At 43.1% G+C, this 18,847-nt stretch overlaps 1 protein-coding gene across 1 annotated transcript in view; it reads right to left on the bottom strand.

The window, feature by feature from the left end:
• Nucleotides 1-2,660: 2,660 nt before the first annotated feature.
• Nucleotides 2,661-18,847, bottom strand: part of LOC131081282 (gamma-aminobutyric acid receptor subunit rho-1) — a 30,379-nt gene continuing 14,192 nt past the window's right edge. Inside the window, exons 3-10 of the mRNA XM_058020293.1 lie at nt 17,308-17,414; nt 15,944-16,011; nt 13,956-14,179; nt 10,511-10,593; nt 9,192-9,332; nt 8,583-8,735; nt 6,683-6,879; nt 2,661-5,848 (exon numbers count right to left, since the gene is read on the bottom strand). Of these exons, the coding sequence (XP_057876276.1) occupies nt 5,561-5,848; nt 6,683-6,879; nt 8,583-8,735; nt 9,192-9,332; nt 10,511-10,593; nt 13,956-14,179; nt 15,944-16,011; nt 17,308-17,414 (1,261 nt within the window). The 3' untranslated portion in view covers nt 2,661-5,560. The remainder of the gene's footprint in view (nt 5,849-6,682; nt 6,880-8,582; nt 8,736-9,191; nt 9,333-10,510; nt 10,594-13,955; nt 14,180-15,943; nt 16,012-17,307; nt 17,415-18,847) is intronic.

Below are 18,847 nucleotides of genomic sequence, written 5' to 3'. Positions count from 1 at the left end.
TTTTCTTGTCCTTTGCTTAATATTGGAATGATTGTAAGTAGCATGTTTGATTTTTTCTTTCCCCCCCCTAGTTGGTTACCAATATGTAAGATTGAGGGTGGTTTAAGCTTTCCATTTTGGTCTGCATTTGTGAGGGTTAGTGCTTTCCAAATGCCATATTTAATGTTAGTCTTTATAATCCTATGGCTGTTTTAACTGTTAAAACATGCTGGAATTGATAGAATAAATTAGAATGTGAGCTTGTGAAGGGTCTCTGTTAGGCTAAAGCTGGTCTAGCTCCAGTTTGAAGTGGGATTATCACCAGCCCTAGGTCAGGTGATCTTGGCTTCATTTGCCAAATCCTTGAATCCTCCTTCAGCCTCCTTTCTCAATTCCCCATGTGAGCTAATTCCAGTTTGTCTCAGAATGTTCATTCTTGAGGTCCAGAACTAAAGTAGTCTGGGATTTAACCTTGCAATTTTACTATCACAGTAATACTATGTATGTGAAAAGTTTAGATCATGTGGGAATAAAACTTTGATTTTCAGTCATGCTCAGAAATCACGCATATATGAAAATATCCAGCATGCTTTTTACGTTGCCCTAACTGCAGTCTTCCCCAAGCTGTTTGTAATTTCAGAGTATTGGGATATTTGTCAGGAATAGTATTCTCAGTAATGAATCAAAATGTGTGAGTAATGGACTGTAATGCCTGAAATTGTTCTGAACTGCTGATGGCAAATGACAGCTGTGAAAGGATGAGGTGATGATGTCCAGATGTTGTGAGGAACTTAAAGCCTCTGCCAGCCTACCAAACTACTGTATTTGCTTATTTAGTATCTGTCTTAGGACCTGAGCAAAAGATACAAAGCAAAGCAAAAAATAAAAGATGACATGTGATGGGTTTATTTTTTATGAAAAGATTTGAAGGTGATAACTTGCAACCTTCTGTGTTCCTGGTGCAGAAGAGCCCAGCAGTCTCTTCAAACCATAAATGGGATGCAGTTTTGTGTTCTTGTGAATCTCATTTCTGTAATTGCTTCCCCGTACTGTGAGTGCTCTGTACCTGCTCCCATTGCAGTCACAAGGAGCAGGACTGTTCCTCTGTGGAAGAGTCACAACACATTAGCTGTTGAAGCCTCTTTAGTATTCACTGAGTGATCTCCTAACTTTCTAACAGCATTCCTGAAAACGATCTTTTATTTAGAGCAAAATGTTTAGGAATAAATAATTTTGAAATAACAAAAAAAGTCAGTCTACATTATTTCCTTTTTACCCCTGAGGTTTGCAATTTCCTTGTCCTGCAGGTAGCAGCCCTCCACAGAGCCTTTGTCCACCAGACTCTTTCATTGACTGCTGCTGCCACCCACATTTTGTTCTTACTAGGGAGCAAAAGTGCATCCTGCATAAGGGCTCATACCCAGGCTGTACTAAGCCAAAGCTGGATAAGATTGCTGCTGGTTTAGATTCCTCTGGGCACTAATGGAAGTCAGAAGAATCTGACAAACTCACTGAGGATTTTTCTCAAGCTACAACTGCATCTAATGTCTTTATTTAAAAATAAAGTGGGAAGCCCAATGCTTCAATCCTAGTGAGTCCATATGGTTGTGGATAGTGTAAGAATATGGTGCTCTTGTTTATGTTGCATACAGGTAGAACCTTATAAAAGAAAGGCCTTATAAAATCAGGCCTTCCTCAGCTGAATTAACAGCTAGCCATTCAGTTCCCATGAGAAAGAATTCTAGGAATGAAAATAATTTTGCATAACAGTCTATCCTTCTGAGAAAAACGGGTTGCACCCGTGAGAAATAAAAAGTCTATCCCAAGGGAATCTGTGAAGAAAATATGTAAACACTTGTGTAAAGAGAGAGTCTTAGCGCACACAAGCACGTTCTAACTAATGAATTGAGTGGCAAGAATGTTACTAATTAATTAGAATTAAACAGGATGACTTTGAAAACTGGATAAAAATGGGCTGTAACTTTCAAGTGGGGCTTTTTGCCACTGGAACTTTGAGGTGCTGCGCCTGTTGTTATTCACTGGCTATTGTTATAATGGCTCTAGAGTTTAGAGAATCACAGAATGGTTTGGGTTGGAAGGGAGATTAAAAGACCATCTAATTCTTCATGTCTTCTCACTACTCCTAGAATAATACCATTTCTTTTCCTACTCCAGCCTGGCCTTGAACACTCCCAGGGATGGGGTATCTGCAGCTTCTCAGTTGCAGACTGAAGTTTGCCTCCTTGCTGCTTCACCCTATCAGTAATTATCATCATCCTTAAAGACTGCCAAAGGCTTCAGCCTCCAAAGCTAGAAGTGCTCACAGGCAGACCCTGTGTCCATGCACAATACACACAGACCTGCCTTCTGCACACAGCCTCGTTCCTGGCTGGGCTTTGGGTCCATCTCACAGAAATTGCAGAGTGTTACCCAAAGCAAGGAGAGTGAGGATGGTAATGCTCAGTTGCTGTGTGAGATGGAAAGCTGAGTGTCACCATCAAGGTGATCTGGAGTTTGCATCCAGGCTTCTTATCAGAGCCCTGCTGTGAATCTCTGGGACTCTCCAGCCCTACCTGCATAACCAGATTTAAGGATGCATTTGGTATTCATCTGGTTCAGGTCCTGAGTTCTCCATGTATAAACTCACGAAGATCATGCTTTTGAAGGTAGAAAACACATGATGCTATACAAATGTGAAGTTTTATTGTGATTTTCAGTGTTTCTAGAAATAAACAAAAGCAAACAAACCTCTTTGATTTATTGTAGAAGTGGAAAGGAGCAGAGTGTTAATGATTGGATACAAAACCTATACAGTGAAAGGTTAAAAGCCAAAAAAGTGCATATGTAAATATGTTTAATGAGTACAGTTGCTGATAGCAAACACTGACTGTATATGACATATCCTGTAGTTATAGAGTACATGTATATACACATTTATATAAGACTGAAAAGGCACTAGAGTTTCCCAAATAAAACACAAGTAAATTAATAGTGTAAATCCAAACACTGAGGTTGGGGAATCAGTTTAGGGGGTTGTGCTAGAAGGGAAATTTTGAAAAATCATATGGGAAGTTGGAAACTAGGTTCCCACTGAAAGCCAGTGAATTCAAAATCCAGCTCCCATTTGTATCTTCAAAATCTCCTTTAATATACTGATCAGATGCCAAATAATGTATGTAGTATGAGATTAATGAGTCTATAAAGGAATGTACCATACTGCAGAAAACTACAGAACATTAAGCTTCTTATGGAGCTGAAGAGCTTACTATAAAATCTGGCACTCTTGTTCATGCTATTCTTAAGTTGTAGAAGTAAATGGGTTCTTGCAATACTGAGAATCTAAATACATTCCTGTGCAAATTTGCCCAAAAAATCTATTTGTGGGGAAAGCTGTCATAAGAATAAGGAATAAAGAATAATGTAGAGTGGGCAAACCTGGAAGCCAACATTTTATCTGCTTTTACCAGAGTGACCTTTCTACTTGAATTTGACTGAAATGTTTACAGGTTAAAAAAAAGGCAATTTTTAATCTCTTGTAAAAACTTACAGGAGACTAATATTCTATGAAGGGGACTTGATAAAATAAGGTATGATAGTACATGTGCATGTAAAAAAAATCTCTGTAGAAATAAGTAGCAGAACTATCTTATGGGTGGGTGTGGTTTTTGATGATGTTTAGCTTTTGTGATTTTACTGCCTTACCTATGGAGTGTAGGCTGTGTGAGATGAGTGTAGGGAGTTTTTCAGGTCACAATTTTAGCAGTTGTAAGAAATGCTGAGTAGGTTTATGCAACATTTATTTACATAAGAAATAAAAACAACAACCAGCAGTGTTCAAACAACTGCAATGACTGTGTCACACACCTGATGGTAGAGTGACAGAACAGGCAGGACAGGGCAGGTGCCATGTAAGAAGATTCACTCTCCTTTTGGAGTCACAACTGCTTTGGTCTGATGCTCAGAGCAGCTCCACCTGTAAAACACGAGAGTATCTGCTGTGCAGGCAGTAATGAATTCTGCAATTGTGTGCAAAAGCATGTGGTGTTAGAAGTCCTGTGAATGCAAACCCTCAGGTAGCTTTGTGAACACAGGTGTATATCATGTAGCAGCAGAAAAACTGAATTATCACAATTCTGAGACACGTTTGGTGCTGCTGGTGTTGTAAAGGCCCCTGATTCCATTCAACTGATTCTTGTTTTTCTGAACTATTTTATCACTTCTGTATTACAGATTCTGCCTTTTCCGTATGGAGTATATTCACACTGACAGGCTGCTCTGCAGACACTGTGTTGGAGAGTTGGGATTCAAGTCAGTGCCAGCTGCCCCCAGCTGCAGCTGTGTCCCCTTGCTCTGCCTTGGAAGGTGCTGAGCCTTCTCTGAGGGCATGGTGGGCTGCAGGATGCTGGGGACCCATGCAGCATGAAAGCAGATTCTGTCAGCTGTACCTGTGTCTGCAGTGGAGCTGCTGTCTTATGGTGGAAGCTGTTTTCTTAATTTATTCCAAAGGTTTTGGCATGGTATCTCTTGTAAAGTCCTTACTACTGCTTTGTCGGCTGTTGAGCACCTTTCTGTTATGCTTTTACTACAAACAGATGAACCTGGATTTTCCTGAAAGCGAGTTACCACTACCGCTGGCATTGCAGGCTGCAGCAGGTTTTCAGGCTTACACAGGCTGGCAATACCCAGACTATATCAGAGGAAAGAGGCTTCTCCTGAAGTAGTTTGGGGTTTTTTTCATAGACAACAGATTGTCTTCACTGGATCATTTTGCAGAGAAACCCACTCCCAGGAAACTCAAGAGCAAAGCTACCAGTGACCCAAATAAGCAGATCCAAGGAGAGCTCCTGTGTTTCCCAGAGAATTTGGTTAAGTATTACAGGAAGTCTGGCTTTTGTTCATTCTTTGTTAAATGTACATTGCAACTCGTATTTTAAAACTCTTAGTCAAGACAGTTTGGAAATATTTCCATGTTTTAAATACTATTAAGACAAAGCACAAGTTTGAAAGTATTGCTATGTGGACCTGTCAGTGCAGTACTGCTATTGAGTCATGCATTAAGCTGTGAAAGTTGTAGCTATCAATAACCTTGCCAAAGCGTTTCCCAGTACTGGATATTTTGTGTTTGTAATTACCTCATCCTGCAAACATGCAAGTATTTGCATATTCTTGTATTTACTGGTATTGAATGTAGTCAGTGTGCTGAGCTGAGAGACGCATGCACTCAGGTACTCAGTGAATTAGGATTTCGGGGGCACAAAATGGAGGATGCACCATATATAAGCAACTGGCAATTATAGTCACTTGTTAAATTAGTTTACAGTGGCCTGTGAGGCACAAGAAGGAACATAGCACATCTTTAAATAAGTATAAAATTTGAGATTGTGTATCCTATATTTTGCTGACATGTGAGACTTCCACAATTATTTATGCCACATGTGAATTACCTCTAATAAAAAAAAAAAATCCTGGAAAAATTCAATCTTCCTTCCAAATAAAACTATTCCCTATTTTCTTTCTCTTAGCCTATGAGATTGTACTTTCATTTCATGTCACAATGTTCTGTGACTAAAGTTACGAATCTCTATGAAAAAATGGACCAGTATATCAAATTAAAGAGAATGTATGCCCCAGGGAATATTATCCTGGAGTACTTGTCGATGGCGTGGGTGTCGATGCGCATGCTGACGTATCTCTGGTTTTTCCTCCTGGCCGAGCCCCTCTCCGAGCCCAGCGCCAGCTGCACCATCATCCGCTCCTGCTTGTCCCCGTCCTCGGACATGAAGTGCCCCAGCTCGTTCACGTCCCCGTCGTTGTAGCTGCCGTCCACCATCATGGCCCGCGGCTGAGGCAGGCTGCAGGCACAGGCGGGCTGTGGGCACAGACAGGGGCGGCAGGGGGTTCAGCTGTGTCCACACACTCACAGACATCCCTTTCCTCCTCCCATCCCACAGAGGTGGGGAAAGGCCTGGGGGAATTCAGGCTGCTGGGATGCAAAAGGGAGAACAAAACGGTGGAGCTGGGCAGGAGCTTTTTCCATCTCCACTTCCATGTCTGTGAGGCACAGGTGCGGTCAGGGAGGGAGCAAGGCTGTCTGTGGAAAAGTTCCTTTGGTTTAGGCACAGGTACCAGGGCGCAAAAAAAGGTTGGAACTGTGCTTTGTAGCTGAGAAAATCAGAGGAAGACAGAGAGAAACCACAAGAAGGAATGAAGCCTGCCTCATTTGGAGCAGGAGAGAAACTCCCTTAGGCTGAAATTTTAGTTTAAATTTAATGTAACGAGGGCAGAGTGAGAAAATGGGGACCTGTGTATAAGTTTAGACTGTGCACAGACAAAAGTGGGGGATATCTGTCATGTTATCTGAAACCCAAACCTCAGAATTCAACTGATTCTATCCACAGGTTTTAATCTACACTATTAAAAAAATGTTTAAAGGTAAAATCCTAAACCCATCCCATCTGTACAGGCAGTGGAGGACTATAAGTTAGCCCACGCAGACTCCAAAGAAAGAGCAGTGAGCTTGGGTGTGGGTTGTGTGTGCAAAATCTTCATAACCTGCAATGCCTCACTGCTGGTGTCTTTTTGCACACACTGCATTTTCCCCTGGCAGCTGAGAGCTGCAGTTGCAAAGCTTTGAACATTTCCAGACTTTTGCCACACCTTTTCCCAGGGGCAATAAAATGACATTGGAGATAGAAAACCTCACCTTGTCCCGCAGTTTCCTCTCCTTCCGCTCTTGCACCGTTGTCAGGTAATTCACAGCCGCGTACTCCAGCACCGAGAGGAAGACAAACACAAAACTGACCCACAGGTAAATGTCCACGGCTTTGATGTAGGAAACACGAGGCATGGAGGCATTCACCCCAGTGATGATGGTGGACATGGTCAGCACGGTGGTTATTCCTGGGAATGCACCAGTAGAAGAGACCATAAGATGCTTTCAAGCCAGACTCTTCATCACAAATACAGCAGTTGTTACAATTTCCTAACATCTGAATTTACCTTGCAATATTTTTTTTCCACTTTTGGGTAATGAGTTTCACTGCCTGAGGAAGGTCAAGGCAGCCCTGATTTGTAATTGGACAAGTATATCTTGTCTAGTTTTCTTATCTATTTGGTGAGCACAGCTCTGATTCTGGCCTCCGGGTGTTGCTATTCTGGCTCCTCACCACTCCACCAGCCTCCCATCCCATGGCCAGGCAGCAGCATTTTCACCCTGTGCTGGCTGCACCCCATTCTAGGTTCAGGACAGTCCCTGGACGGGTACAAGTATGTGGATTTGAACTCAGTGATCCTTATGGATCCCTTCCAACTCAAGATATTCTAAGATTCTATGATTCTGAGTATCTCAGCTTCTAGTTTAAACCCCCCACAGCATGGACACAAGTGAAGCTGCTGCTTTTACTTGTTTCCCCTGTGTTTTCTGTATGCTGGACTTCTCCTGAGAAGTCCTGCTTCATGAAACATCAAAAGTCCCCAGCTGACTCTCACACTTGGTCTGTGCCTTCCCTGAGTAAAATCAGGGAATAATGGTGCCCCATAAGGCAGGGCTGTCCCACGTTACACCCTGGGCAAGCACAAAGAGCACAGAGCAAGGGCAGGAGCCCCTGTAGTTCAGCATTACCCTGGCTCTGGGAGAGCCTCTCCATGGCCCTCTCATTTCAGGGACTAATTATGTCACATTAGTGATTACTTTGGAAGCTGAAATTAAGCACAAAGAACTGAATTCACAGGAGTATCTAGGTGTCAAAAATACTGCTCAGGCAGTGCCTACATCTTCTGAAAAGCCGTGGCCCATACCCTTATGTTTCTTTTAATGATGTCTTGAGGCAATGAGTGCTGTTTCTAAATTCAGATTTGAAAAACTGCTCTATTGCCATCTCTATTTTGTCTCTCTGTATTCTCTTCACTGAGGAATGTGATTTTAAAAACAAATAAAGTCCTGAGGCATGTTGCCTGGAATAAGAGGAAGAAAGCCTGAGCTCAGAATCTGCAAAAAAACAAACAGCACTTTGCTGAGGGCAAAGCAGCCACTTAAGAAGAAGATTTATGTCCATATCACAGATCTGCTCCTATGGTGATTCCTGTGACATATGGCTTCATCCCTCAAAAAGATGCTGCAAAAAGGGAAGCTGAATCCCTCACACTGCAGTTCAAACTCATTAAAAAAGTTAAATAGCATGGCACAGTTCAGCTGTGTTACCTCCACCCTCCCTCCTCTAGCAAAACTCAATATTAACTGAAATTTTGTCAGGGCTGCTGATACTGATTTTCACCTTCTCGCTCACTGAAGTCTCTGAAGGATATTGACACCTTGGCTGTACACGTGCCCTGTCTCTCTTTGGAGCAATAAAAGCAGAGTGGGATGTTTGCTCTCTGATTCATTCCAGGTGCATCTTGTGCAAACAGGGAAAGCGATTCTCCTGGCACAAGGAGAGTCTGCGCCATGGGGGGACACATGCCCTGTCCCTGTGTGTGGCACAGCTGATTTCTGTGCCTGCAGCCAACACAGGGGCAGAGCATGGCACCAGGGATTTCACCTGGATGGTCAAGCTGGGGTTGCAGCCTTTGTCTCTGAGGTCTGCTGACTACAAGATTGTTTTTACCTAAGGGAACTCTGGCAGGAACTGCTCGGCGGTCGATCCAGAAGGACACCCAGGACAGCATGACCATGAGAGTGGCAGGGAAGTAGGTCTGGAGCAGGAAGAAGAAGATGTGTCGGCGTAACGTGAAGTTTATATAGAGGCGATTGTACCACCCTGTGAAACAGACAGAGTGAAAAAGAGGAGTTACACCAACACCTGACTGCTTTCAGATAGGGTGATGCTGCACCAGGGGAAAAGTGACTACTTTTCTTTTATGAAAACACAGTTAATGGTGCAGATCATTGCAATTTACAGAAAAACTCTTTACTGAACCAACTATCAAAGTCAAACCATCTCTCGGGCTGATCAATTCTGGAAAATAAAGCCTATCAATCAGAGAGTTTAATTCAAGTGAAGACTTGGCATGACCTTGAAGAGGAATTATCTTTCCAGACTACATGACCATTAAGGTGGAAGTGTGTGGCAGGGACAGCCAACTTGGTATAGAAGAGTGGCAGGTCTGATGGGATACAAAGAGAACCCCCAGTGGACTGTCCTCCATGGCCAAGGGCAAGAGACACAGTTTTCACCTTTCTTCCCCCAGCTCTGGAAGGTGCTCTGGTTGCCCACCTGTGCTGCTGTAAAAGGCAAGCTTTGTGGTGGTGTGAAACTCCTGAATCAGGAACTGGGACAGTGATATCCTCTCATCTGTTTTTAGGGAATCGTTCCCATTCTTCCAGTAGAGCATAAGGTCATCTTCAGTGTAGGCATCTAGGGAAGCAGAGCAAATTCAGGATAGTGCACTAAGACAGTTGCTACCACCCCCACAGTCCAGGGCTTACCTACAGAGCTCCCAGCTGAAAAGGTCAAATTCCCAAATGCCAGCCACCTAAGTGGTGGATATGCCTGTGGCAAGGAGTGGACTAGCTCATGGTCACAGCCCTCAGGCCTGATGCCTGGTATGTTTTGTTAACACTCCTGTTTCTCTAATCATAGTTTCACACATATAGTATGTGTGTTAAGTAACCCACTGCATCAGAACTTGAACAATTCTTTCCTGTAAACCTCCCAAAATCAGAAGCAAAGAAAGGGAGCCTTAGCAGAAAGAACCTGCTTGGGGTGATGAGAGAAACAATCAGAGGAACAATCTGAACAGACAATAGTCTGAGGCATGCAGGAGAAAAAAACTCTTGGAGAAAAAGATTTCTGCCTATGATATACACATGAACATTACTTTGCTTTCTAATACACGTGGAAGTAACAGTAATGTTAACCCTTTCAGATGGGTTTAGTAGAAGCTCTTTTCACACAGGGAGAAAATAAATCACATACAAATGTATTAAAACAGAATTAAAATTGTAATTTTTTATTGCAAACTTAAGAAGGAAAAGAAAATAACTCAAAAAAGCCAAAAGTTTGAAATTTTGCTATGTGAAACCTGGGCAATTTACGTGTGCATCATACTCAGGACAACAGACATAAGCTGGCTTTATCTCAAATAGGCAATTAATGTCACTCCCTATCATGGTCTCTATACCATGGATGAGCAGATGTTGCCTGGGAAGGGTGTATGGCCATTTATCCATGTGTTTGAGGGCACCTGGGCAAACAGGTGCTGTTGGAGACTGCTGACCTGCAGGCAAGTGGCCCAGGGGCTTTGGGGGTGGGGTGGCAGTGGGGCAGCCTGGGCCCCACTGGGCATTCAGGGCCGCTGGCAAGACAGTGCTCACAGCTGGTTTTTAAAAACACTTGCTGCAAACACCATCTAATTCTAGTGAAAAAATACAGGCAGGGAGCTTTTCTCAGTGTTGAAGTCTGATGACTTTGGTTAGAGCTTCCATGAATGAAGCAGCAGTGTAATTATTGGTCTAATTAATTATTGATATAATAATTATTGGCATAAAATAGTTTAGGTGCCCTTGGTTCCCCAATACCTCCACTTTACTTACAGCTTTCAATCTCCAGGGAACATGTCTGCGTGTCCAGGGGAAAGCGACTAAAATCCATGTTGCACATTGCTGTTACTGTAACTCTAGGAATAATAAAAATCACTCCATTAAAAACTTGTCTCCTTATGGGACTGTAAAATAGTCAAGCTGTGAGTTTGGTCTTTTATTAAACAACTGCAGCCAGTACCACTCAACTGAAAATAAATTCCTCCCATTCAACTAAAGCCATTCCACTTCAGTAATTTCTTCCTCTCAGCAAGTCAGGCCATTACAAATTGCAACTAGATGACAGAAGTATTGGAGAAGAAAATGAGAAAGGGCAAAAAGGACACTTCCCCCCCCCCCACACCCCCGAGAATCAGCAAACACATCTCTGCAGACATTTGTCCTTTAAACAGATGCTTTATATGATAAAATAATTTGCATTTATCCAAGCCGTCGTAGTTGCAACCCATGAGGGACGCAAGCAATTTCCTTGCACACCATGAATTTCCCATGCTCAGTGGAAACTCGGCGATCACACACGGGAATCAGCCACCAGAGGGCACAGGGCTGGAGCTGGAATGCAAGTGATCACCGAAATGCTCTGGTCCATCCGTCAAAATCTCTCACTTTGCTATGGTCTGATTATCACATTTTTAATAGTATAATTTGGTGTTTGAACCAGAAGCAACCATAAATCTCGACTCGAGTGGTTTGGACTCCAGAGAAGTAAATGAAAATGAAAGTATAAATTATATTGGGGAAAGAATTAATAAGTTATAAAAAGATCAGTGGTAGAGAGACATCATACAGTGATAAAAACACAGTGCAATCCCTTATATTAGTAGGCTTTCTACACGAGTGGACTGTCTGATGGGTTCTGTCTGATGTTGTTTTCCTGTCTGGACTTAGCCTTTGAGTGAAAGTGCTTGGCTCAGCTGGAAGTTTAGGTGACAGAGAGGTCTGTGGTGGTTTCCAAGACGGGAAAACAATGTCTGGCAAAGAACCCTAAAAAGGCAGACAACAAGGAAAAATACGATGTGCAGACAAAGGCATTCAGCAAGGCAGACAGGCAGCAGTGACCTGTCAGGGAGCCTTTGTCCTTCCCCAGCATTCACGAAGCATTGCAACCTGCACTTGCTGCTGAACAAAACACTGAAACTCAGCCAATTTGCTATTGAAGTCTTTCACCACCACTTTGTACTGGGCAATTGTGTAAGCACAAGGCTGTGCAGGATCTGAGTTTTATGTCCTCCTGTTCCCATCTTCTTTAGATAACCATAAATGCTTGCATTGCAGGTGATTGGCAGCTAAATGAGTGTGTAGGCATGCATGCTATAGCTGAACAATATGTCATATTCTTGTCCTTTTTTATTGTACTCAGGACCTGACCAAACTTTACAAAGGCCTAAAGAATACCTGAACCTTGTGTAATCTGCTGAGTGAAGAAAAAGCTTTGATAATGAGAAGGTAATGTTCAGGCTATGAATTCAAATGAACTGTAAGATAAAAATATCAAACAACTATAGAATTCTTGTCAGAATGATGGTCCCTAGGGAATCAAGAATTTCTTTGCTTGACTTTTTTTTGTAGAATCATAAAACACCTTGGCAGGCTGAGAAGTTACCCCCTCACCTTGTGGCAGGCTCAGCTTCACCTCTGCCACTACCAACATTCCCTAAAGACCTCCACAGCCTTCACAAGCAGTGTATTCTGCAACTTTCTCACTATGAGTCTTGCTGATACTGATCTCCTATCAGCCAGGTTTTCATTCTTTTTGTCGTTCAGAATATGTTACCTATCATCTGATGTTTTGTTTATTTATCAGGTATTGTGTTATTTCATTGCTGTGGAGGTGATGTTGACACTCTTGCATCAAAATATTGTACAGAAATTTCCCTTCAAATAGGTTTTTATGGGTCCTTTGGCAGTACTTGTTTTCTAACTGGATGGAGCTGCAGCCAAGTAAAACAGAAGAACAGATTTTATATTCCTTTAGAGATTGATAAATTGATTGTCTGGGATAGAGTTTTTTTTTTTTTTTCACAGTAGCTAGTGTGGGAATACATCTTGGATTTGTCAAGAAAACAGTGTTAATAACACAAGGATATTTTTATCAGTGCTGAGCAGGGTTCCACAGCACCAAGGCCTTTTCTGCTTCTCACACCACCCTAACAGAGAAGAGGCTGTGGGTGTACAGGGAGTTTGGAGGGGACAGCTGATCCCAGCTGACCAAAAGGACATTCCATAGCTTATGTCATCATGCTTAGTGTATGAAGTGGGGGAAGAAGAAGAAGAAGGAAGGGTGGAAGTTTGGAATAAAGGCACTCGTGCTCCCAAGTGACCATTATGTGTGATGGAGCCCTGCTTTTCTGGGGCTGAACACCTGCCTGCCCTTGGGAAGTGCTGAATCAATTTCTCAATTTGCTTTGCCTGTGCATGGGGCTTTTGCTTCACCTAATTATCTGCCTTTATCTCAGCCCATGAGGTTTTTTGTGTTTTACTGTTCCATTTCTCCCTCCCACCAGGATGGAGTGAGGCAGCAGCTACATGGGGCTTAGTTGCCAGCTGGGGTTAAAGCACGACACAGATGCTCCTCACTTAGCATCTCCAAGCATGAAAGTGTTACTTATCAGAAATTTAAAAATCCCAATTTAATAACATTCAGACTTATGTCAACTGATGAACTATTTGGAAAATAAGGGAGAAAGCCAGGGCTGGGACTACCCCTCAAGACAGAGGACAAAGCAATGTTTACCAAAAATGTTTCCTGCAAAGAGCTTCCACAGATTTCACATGAAAAGTGAGCAAAAAGCAGGAAGAGCCCAACCAAGTGTTTGGGTTGCTCTAACAACACACAGGAGTCACCAAGAACTATATACCCTTGCCCTGAAGCTTCTCACTTCATGTGCTGAAGGAGGTTCCCTCTGGGTTTTTTTGCTTATTATAAAGTGGCACTCAGTATAATTTATACTTCTTCATTATTGCTTTCAAGAATAGAAACTGCAGATTTTGCTAAGCCCAGAGACTTTGCTGTGTAGTGAAGTGGATAACTATAGTTGCCCTGGACTTCTCTTTATTACCAGACACTGCCCTTTTATTTAGAATGTGCCCTGCCTCTTCAGCAGTGCCCGTGGGGATTGCAGCCTACTATCAGCCTCCCACTGAGCTGCTCCGAGGGACTGCCACGTCTGACTGCAGCTTCCCAACAGGGACAGGGGCTGGCCATGCTCACAAAATGAAGAGACAGTGATGGAACCAACAATGCTGGCACAGAAACTGGCTTTCTGCAATAGGCACTTAATGTACTCATACAGGCATTTAGATGTCTCTGGAGAGCCAGCACATTCATTCTTTTTATGCCTTTTCTTTTGTATGAAGTCATGCAAAAAGACAATACAGGAGTCAATTAAACCACTTTCTCTTTCCACTAATAGCTTGCATTGAGGGAATGCAATTTTACCTGAGGCTATAAAGCACCTTCCCATCTGGCTGGACCCGCAGCATGACATTGTCTGTGGTGGTGTCGTGGATGAAGGAACGCTTGGAGTGCACGAAGAACATGTCGGGGACCCAGATCTTCTTCACCAGTCTGCCATCAAAGGTCATGCTCTGGTTGTTGGTGCTGGGGAAGGACAGCCTCTCATCTTTCCAGTAGTGCCTCAGGTAAAGAGTCATGGTGAAGTCCTGCAGCAAAAAGGCTTCTGTCACTACTGACACCTTATCAGCACGGTAGGGATTGCTCCTCTCTGGGACAAACCATGAAGGGTAAAGCACCTCTCCCGAGGGCACATCACTCCCCGGGCTGCAAGGAGCATCACCAGCTGCAGCTTGTTTATTCATCAGGTCAGAGAGATTCACTGGGTTCAGCCACAACTCACTTCTCAGGCTTCAACTTAGTACAGAATGAATAACTCTGTCACTGATGTGTCTTCATTTAGAAAGCAAGTAATGATCTTGCTAAGCACCATGGAATTTTTCTAAAAGTTAAAAAGTATTGATTCTGAAAATGTAAAATCTTCTCCATTATTATTTTGCTAACAGCCAAAATCGACCCTGAATTTTTTTTTTTAACCCAAGGCCATCTAGTGGTTTTCCCATGTTGATGAGTGTTGCAACATGACATTAGAGGAGGAACAGGGGCAGTATTCAAAAGCCACAGGAACTAATTCAAAATCATAATGTTTGATTAAAAACAAAAAGGAACAAGCTTGTTGTTTGGATTTTGTTTGGATTGGGGTTGTTCTGGGGTCTGAGTTTTTTCTTTAACTTCTAAGTCCTGGATGTTAGCTCTTCCACTCTGCTTTCAAGACCCAAAGCTTTCTAGGGGCCCTCTGGCCACCTTCACAAGCTTTCTCCTCAGCCAGAACAGGTGAAAGCTCAGGATACCCATGGCTAGCTGTCAGGGTGCCAAGAGCACTGGAGTCAGGGAGTCAGCTGGGAGGGTCCCTAGCTCTGGGGAAAATGCTGACCCTTGAGGTCAGATGACTGCAGATATCCCAGCCCACACAAGAGCTGAAATAGCTGCAGTGAGAGGAGCCTGACATGTCACCAGTGTCTCTGCCAACCACCAGCTGTGCCTGGCTCAGGCATGGGAGGAGGTCCAGTGCAGGCTCTTGATCCCTCTGTCTGTTAATTAGGAGCAGAGAGAATCTGGGGCTTCCTGTGAAACCTTCAGAGCTGTTTGACAGTTTTGTTGAAAAGTCAAAACATTTTCAAAAATATTCTGTATTGGGGAGTGATTCTTTTCTCTTTCAAAGCAAAACCTGAGTTACTGAGAGACTCTGTGGGTCACAGAATGTTTGGATTGGACAAGTGCCCTTAAAGACCATCTTGTTCCAATCCCCCTGCCATTGGCAGGCTATCTTCCACTAAACCAAATGGTTCAAAGCCCCTTCCAGCCTGATCTTGAATGGGATGGGGCATCCACAACTTCTCTGGGCAGTCTGTTTCAGTGCGTCGCCACACTCTGAGTAAAGGATTTCTTCCTTATATCTGATCAAAACCTGCCCTCTTTCAGTTTAAAGCCATTCCCCCTTTTCCTTGGGAGCTCTCTGGCCCCTGACTACCTCAGAATTTGTCCAAAGTGACTACGTCTGCAGCATGTAAGTGCTTTAAAACAAACACATTCATTGGTCTCCTCAGAGCTTTTAAGTGTGTTATCACTATTTAAAAAAATATAGAAACCCAAATCCTTTGAGACAGTCTTGGCAATGTTTTATCATTCTGTCCTAGAGAAAAGAAAATGACAGATTTCTTCCTTCTGCTTCAAGGGCCACGAAATGGTAGCATGAGGTCAATAGAAGTAATTGCTGGCAGATTCAGATTGAATGTGAATCTGCCTTTGGAGGCTGTGGAGTGTTTGTCCTTGGCAGTATTCAAACCCCACGGACACAAACCCATGTAGCCTGCAGACTTTTGGTCTCCAGAGGTCCCATCTGTGACTCTTACCATGTCCACCTCAGAAATGCTGTCCAGACTTTCAACTTGGACATCCACCCCAACAGGAATTGCAGGGCCTAGGGAAAAAGCATAGGAGTTGACAAAGTACAAACCTAGTGAGACAAAGCAATTCCTCTGACTTTACTATCTTACAGATAGAAATAGTTTCTCAGTCTTAAATAGAAACAACAGTAAGCCAATAGAAACTATAAATTATTGGAATTTACAACAAAAATCTCCTAATAACAATTAAAGTCAGTAATAAGACTGACCCAAGAATAATTTTCTCTTTTTATTGTGTTATCCTACATGTGTTCCTTCAAGATTTAAAAGCAACTTTAATTGTTTTTAGCTCTAGTGCTTGAGTCCAGGACTGGCAAGACAGATTACTGGAAGAGGATCCATTGACAGAGAGGCCAGAGGTGGCACAACTAAGGGAGTGTGGGAGATTTTTCCTCACTTTTTCTCTCCTTGCAGGCTAATAACATCCATGAAAGCTGTGGAAAAGAAAGGGTGACAGGAGGGGACACATAGCAGGACACAGGCATGTGCCACTGAGCCTGAGGCTCCTGAGGGGAAGGGTCCAGCTGTGACCCCATGTAATAGGGATTCTGAACTTTTTTCCCCTCCTCCAGGCTTCGACCAGTCTCTCATATACCTCTGGCAATTACAGTCCAGGAGAGCTGTCAAATAAAATAATGCTCCCATTTGTGAACTGCTGTGAAACTGAAATGTTTTTAAATTAATTGAACATGCTGGTATTTGGCATATTGAGCATTTAGTGATAAAATCTTCTTTCATCAGAGTATATAATGGTATCCTGGATTTGAATGACCATCTGTCAGCCAGAAAGGGTAGATAAATTACAACATTCTCTAATCCGATGGGCTGAAAGAAAGTGTGTTCTCCATCCATTTCCCTGAAAGCTTTGGTTGCTCTAGCACACAGCCACCAAACTGTGAGCAAGCATTAACACAATCAAAATATTTTATTTTGGGTTATAATTGAGGTAAAAGCAGTACATCATGATTATGCACATGTATGGCCATACTAAGACAAAAACTTAGAATGTTCCACACTATCCAAGTATAAACATAAGGTGTATTTGCAGATTTTCATCAAAGGAAAGTATCACTGAGCAATAGGATTAATATATTGCCTGTTAATCACATTTCCATGCCTATGCTTTTTGCTCATCCAGAAGGCTATTTCACTGAACCTCCATTCCCCCGAGAGTGCCATGAATTCACAACTCAAAAGAACAGAAATTAGAGACAGAAGAGCCAATCTGCTTCTTCAGTGCTGTAAATGTTACAGAATAAAGAAGTGACAGTGTAAAACACTGACCAGTGACAAATGTGCATGCTTCATACCTCCAAAACCTGGTCTCATGCTGAAGTCATGGTCATCTATTCGCAGCAGCTGCTCTGACTTCGTCAGGGGAGATTTGGTGATGTCAGGGCTTCGTTTTAAGATTGGGCTACCAGGAGGAGAGAAGCACAGCTATGAGCCCTGGCCAGTGCCTGTGAGAACACGCGCTTGTTTCACTCCATTTACTCCTCAGAACATCCACCCCTTAGAGCATGAGCCTGTGATTGTGGCAGTGGTTGGCAGAATGTCAATAAAAACTGATTCCTGCACTCAGCATGCAGTTTGGGCACCTGTGATAATTTTAGCACTGAGAAAACATTTGTTTGCTGGCCTTTTGTCCTTGTAAAATTCTCTCTGCAGTTTGGGGACAGTCATTAAAATGTGTGGGCTGGAGGAACAACATGTGTGAATAAGTGGAAAGGAGGAGGCATTCCTGACATTGAGTTATGATGGAGTGTGAGGCCAGGAATTAGGGAAACAATATATCAAATAAGCTACTGGCTGTTGCCCAGGAACAAAATGGAGACGGTCTGGGAAGCAGGCCAGGAGGCAGGCCATTCCCTAACTTGGGATAAAATTATTAGCTTCTGCCCCAGATTTCCATCAAGGATAAAAAGCAGCATTACAGGCCTGGGAGGTCTCTGAGCATTAAAGAGCCTGGGAGAGTAATTCCAGAAGCTGTTGGAGCTGCATCGAATGCTGGACAGAGGAGGCTCTGATTCCCTTCCACACCAAAATGCAAACTGCTGTTCAGTGCCCCAGTGCTGAGGCTGGGATGGTGATGGCAGCAGCTCCTTGGTTGCTCCCTTGTGTAGGGGAAGCCTTTGCTGCCCTCAGAATGAGCCACTTGGGTGGCAGGAGGGCTCAAAAAAAGGAGGAAAGGTTTTGCTGGCTCTTAATTTTAGAAAAGGTGGCACATTCAGAGAGGCACTCATCTAAATGTACGCAAGACAAGTAAGTAGTAAATTAAAGGAAAACCAGCTGACAAAGAAACTTGATGAAGGAAAAGTTCCTGGGATAAAGTTTCTCATAAATGAGACAGCTTAGCCATGCTGGGCTTCTCAAAGACTTGTTGAAAGTTGTACAAGAAGCCAATACAACAATCTCCTAACAGAGGCCAGCGGTGTTGACAGCGACTCCTCTCACAAATCCTTTATCCGGACTTCAAAGAAAGATGCTTAGACTAAGTTCAATAATTGCTAAGAGGTTTTGAGTTGTCGACTTCCATCAGTGAGTTCTAGTCATGAATTATCCCTCAGGCACTTTAAAAGCTGGCCCCTGCTTCTGCTTGAGGTTTAGTCTGGCTTCTGAAAGACCTGTGAGTGCACATTAGGGAAGGTTTATGCCTGTCCAAGGCAGAGGCCAGGGGCAAAGCAAACCTTTGAGAGCAGGTTTGACAGTGCTCAGAAAGCAAACCTTTGAGAGCAGGTTTGACAGTGCTCAGAAAGGTGCTTTCTCCCTGCCAGTGGAAGTGCGAAGAACAAGTGGCATGATGGAGAGCCCATGGAAGGGCTCTTGGAGGGAAGGAATCCAGAAGGGATT

This window comes from Melospiza georgiana, chromosome 3, assembly GCF_028018845.1.
Source record: "Melospiza georgiana isolate bMelGeo1 chromosome 3, bMelGeo1.pri, whole genome shotgun sequence".
Classification (NCBI taxonomy): domain Eukaryota; kingdom Metazoa; phylum Chordata; class Aves; order Passeriformes; family Passerellidae; genus Melospiza; species Melospiza georgiana.
This window is presented reverse-complemented; position numbering and strand designations above follow the sequence as displayed.